Source organism: Carlito syrichta, unplaced genomic scaffold (assembly GCF_000164805.1).
Source record: "Carlito syrichta isolate Samal-C Ts95f unplaced genomic scaffold, Tarsius_syrichta-2.0.1 Scaffold76135, whole genome shotgun sequence".
Classification (NCBI taxonomy): Eukaryota; Metazoa; Chordata; class Mammalia; order Primates; family Tarsiidae; genus Carlito; species Carlito syrichta.
In genome coordinates, this window is record NW_007020231.1 from 23,370 (window position 1) to 26,933 (window position 3,564).

Genomic DNA, 3,564 nt, shown 5'->3' on the forward strand with positions numbered 1-3,564 from the left:
AAAGAGTGTAAATAACTTTCTCAGGAGCAGAATGCTGGCAAGACAGACCCAGGATTCAAATCCAAGTGTTACTAGTGCAGGGTTTCTCAACTTGGCACAATAGACACATTGGCCTGGATAACTCTGATGTGGGGCTGACCTGTGCATTGTAGAATGTTTAGCAACATCCCTGGCCTCTCTATGAGATGATCTGTGAACACTTTGGTGACAACTAAAAATGTTTCCAGACATTGCCAGACATCTTCTGGGAGGTAAAAATCCCCCCTGTTTGAGGACCACTGGTCTACCAGTGGAAGGCAGGAGACACAACAGATACTGTCATTGTTGCCACTGATACGAGACTTGTTAGGAAAGATTTCAAACAGTGACATCAGTCTCTGACCTAACCTGGAAAGGCAGGTGAGCTCAGTTTTCCTGCTTTCCAATGAGGAAGGCAAAGCCTGTCAATTCATTCCTTCACTCAGTCGATGTTTACTGATACCTACAAAGTACCAAACCCTGCTCCAGCCCCTGAGGATAAAACAGCACAAGATAAAAATAATAAAAATTCCTGTCCTCCCACACATTACATCTACAGACAATAGACAAACAAGTGAAGTATGCCGTATTGATAAAAACCATATGGGGAGGTGGAGGGGCTGGGGAGATGGGCATAGAAATGCCGGTAGAATTTAACATTGCATTTTAAAATAGATGGCCAGGGGCAGCCTCCCTGAGAAAGTGACGTTTCAGCAGAGACCTCTGAGAGGGGAGCAGTGGAGCCTTGCCAATGTCTAGGGAAAGAAGGGTACACGCGGAGCAGCAAGTGTTAAGGCTCTGGGCCTTCTCAGCAAGCATGGCCAGGGTGGAGTAGGGGATGGGAGATAGAACCCAAGGACAGGCAGGGGAAATCGTGTTTGTGATGTTCACTGTGGCTTGGTGGTTTGCTCAATGCCCTTTCTAATATCCGTGCCAAGATGTAACCTGGGACTCTGGGACTTCCTTCTCCAGCAGGATCAAACTGTACCGACCTCTTTCTCCTCTGCACGGGCCCTGTCCTAGAACACATCTCACCTGAGCCTATGACTCACTTGGGCTGGGCCGATGTTTGTGGGAGACAGGGAGGTGGGGAGGGCAGCTGGTGACTTATAAGTGGAGGAGGTCTGCTGGCCCCAAACCATGTCCTAAATGTCCTACGCTGCACACAGCCTCCTCTGAGTTGAAAACAGCATGGTGGTCCTGGTCCTGACCCTCTTTGGGGCAGCCTGTGTGTTCTCGCTGGTGGTCGTGCTGTGGGCCATTTGCAAGCATTTCCTCACCGCAGACATCCCTGCGGGGGTCGGCCACTCTGTGAAGCTGAGGGTTCTGGACTGCATTTTCATGGTGTTGCTGACATGGGTGAGTTCTGTCCTTTATTTGTCCCCTCCAGCTGAGGGTTAAGGAGGGAGAGAGGAAAGCCACACACCAGAAGTTTCTGGTGTCACATGGCCTGCAGTGTCGGCTGATGGCACACTCTCAAATTGGAACCACCCTATTGGGTGGGTCTTAGCCTCTTCTGGTGTTTCTGAAATTAGACTGGGCTAATAGCTGCAAAATTCAAAGCCTGATTTGCTTTCTCAGTTGACAGAAAGAAAAAGAAAAAAGTCTGGTTCTATCATCCTGCCTGTCTCTTGTTTGCCTTTCTATGTTTGATTTATTTTTAATGAAGTAAAATACACATATAGAATGTACCATCTTTACCATTTTTAAGTATACAGTTCAGTGGCAATAAATACCTTTATATTTTTCCTAGCACTTGCCACTCTGGAAAACCTTGGAGACAGGAACAAATTTTTCTGAATTATTGGGCCCCAGTTACTACTTACCTGCTAGCTGGAGCCAGCAAATCGCAAAATAAAGAAACAGGTAGCAAATCCTTAAATTAGTACAGGTGAGCACAACTACAGAACATGACTTAAAAAAAAAAAAACTTGTTGCCAGGTGCGGTGGCTCATGCCTGTAATCCCAGCACTTTGGGAGGCGGAGGTGAGAGGATTGCCTGAGTTCAGGGGTTCAAGACCAGCCTAAGCAACATGGCGAGACCCCTGTCTCTACAATAAATAAAAAATCAGCTGGGTGTGGTGGCGTTCACCTATAGTTCCAGCTACTTGGAAGGCTGAGGTGGAGGGATTGCCTGAGCCTAGCACGTCGAGGCTGCGGTGGCTGTGAGTGTACCCCTGCACTCCAGCCTGGGCAACAAAGTGAGACTCTGACTCAAAAAACGCAAACCAAACCAAACCAAAACAAAACAAAAAGAAAACTTGTTTTGCTTTTGAGAGATGACACACCACTTATATATAGTTGATATGGCTCCTTGTTCCTGGCATATGTAACTTATTAAAGTACATGTAAACAGATCATGATGAGAATTGAATAGGAGCTGTCATACTGATTTGTTGTGCTTTTCCAGAGGGTTGACAGAAATTGAATATACAAACTATCTTTCTTAAGTTTCTTACATAACAAAAACCGCGTACAAGTGCCAGTCATGAAGAACCCAGGAGCCCGAAGCTTCTTCCCTCCGGGGCTGCTTTTACAAGATGCAATGATTGGGTTGCATGGTTTCCCTGTCTTGACTCTCATAGTCTGTAGTCCAGGTTTCCAAATACAATGACTCAATCTCCTATTTGCAAGGTAGGGAAAAATAACAGCCCCTACTTCCTGGAATTTTGTGGGAATTCCATGAATTTGACTATCTGGGGGGCATATTCCAGCGCCCAGTGCAGAGGGAGCCTTCCATAAATGTAGGCTATTGTTATGTTTGTTGATTCATTTATTTTATGCAAAGACGTGTTATGCAAATGCCATATGTCAGTCTTCAGTTCTGAGCTCTAGCTTCAGTGATGGGCAGGAGAAAGAAAGTTCTGGACAGGGTTTGTCTTCAAGGGGCTTGTGGGTGTGGGAAGGCAGCTGCTAATGAGCAAACACAAAAGTCAAACTACGAATAAACAGCTTCACAGAGTGGCAAATACAACGAGGAAAGCAAAACTGGGCATCGGGCAGGGCAGGGCTTCTCACCTGGGGTTCCTTAAACCCCCATGGTGATAGAACACCAGGGGCCCATGAATTTAAATAGGGCCAAAATTACCCCATTTTTATGACTCACCTCAAATCGCAATCTAGCATTTTCTTCCGTGAGGAATGAAGGCAACAAGCACAGTTGTGACAGCAGGACTGCCACTTTGTCACCAAGAGGAGTCAGAGATGTTGGGACAGCACATTATATCAGTTGTAAATAGTGTGAAAAATCATGCCTTCTAAATCCTTTGAAAATAGAGTTGTAGTAGACTGGTGGCTAGATCTTGTTACTTAATGTGCTGATAAGGAAGCACATATGTTATTACATTACAATGTAATACTATTACTTACTGTAATATTTCTTTTTTTTTTTTTTGAGTTGGAGTCTCACTTCATCGCCCAGACTGGAATGCAGTGGCTGCTCCCGGCCACCTCAGCCTCGACCTACTGGGCTCCGGCGATCCTTCTACCTCAGCCTTCCAAGTAGCTGGAACTACAGGCGCGCGCTACCACACCCGGCTAATTTTT

At 45.9% G+C, this 3,564-nt stretch overlaps 1 protein-coding gene across 1 annotated transcript in view; it reads left to right on the plus strand.

Annotated features, from left to right (window-relative positions):
* The first annotated feature begins 1,245 nt into the window (after positions 1–1,245).
* AADACL3 (arylacetamide deacetylase like 3) overlaps positions 1,246–3,564 on the plus strand; it is an 8,521-nt gene continuing 6,202 nt past the window's right edge. The window contains exon 1 of the mRNA XM_008053828.1: positions 1,246–1,377. Coding sequence (XP_008052019.1) covers positions 1,360–1,377 — 18 coding nt within the window. The 5' untranslated portion in view covers positions 1,246–1,359. The remainder of the gene's footprint in view (positions 1,378–3,564) is intronic.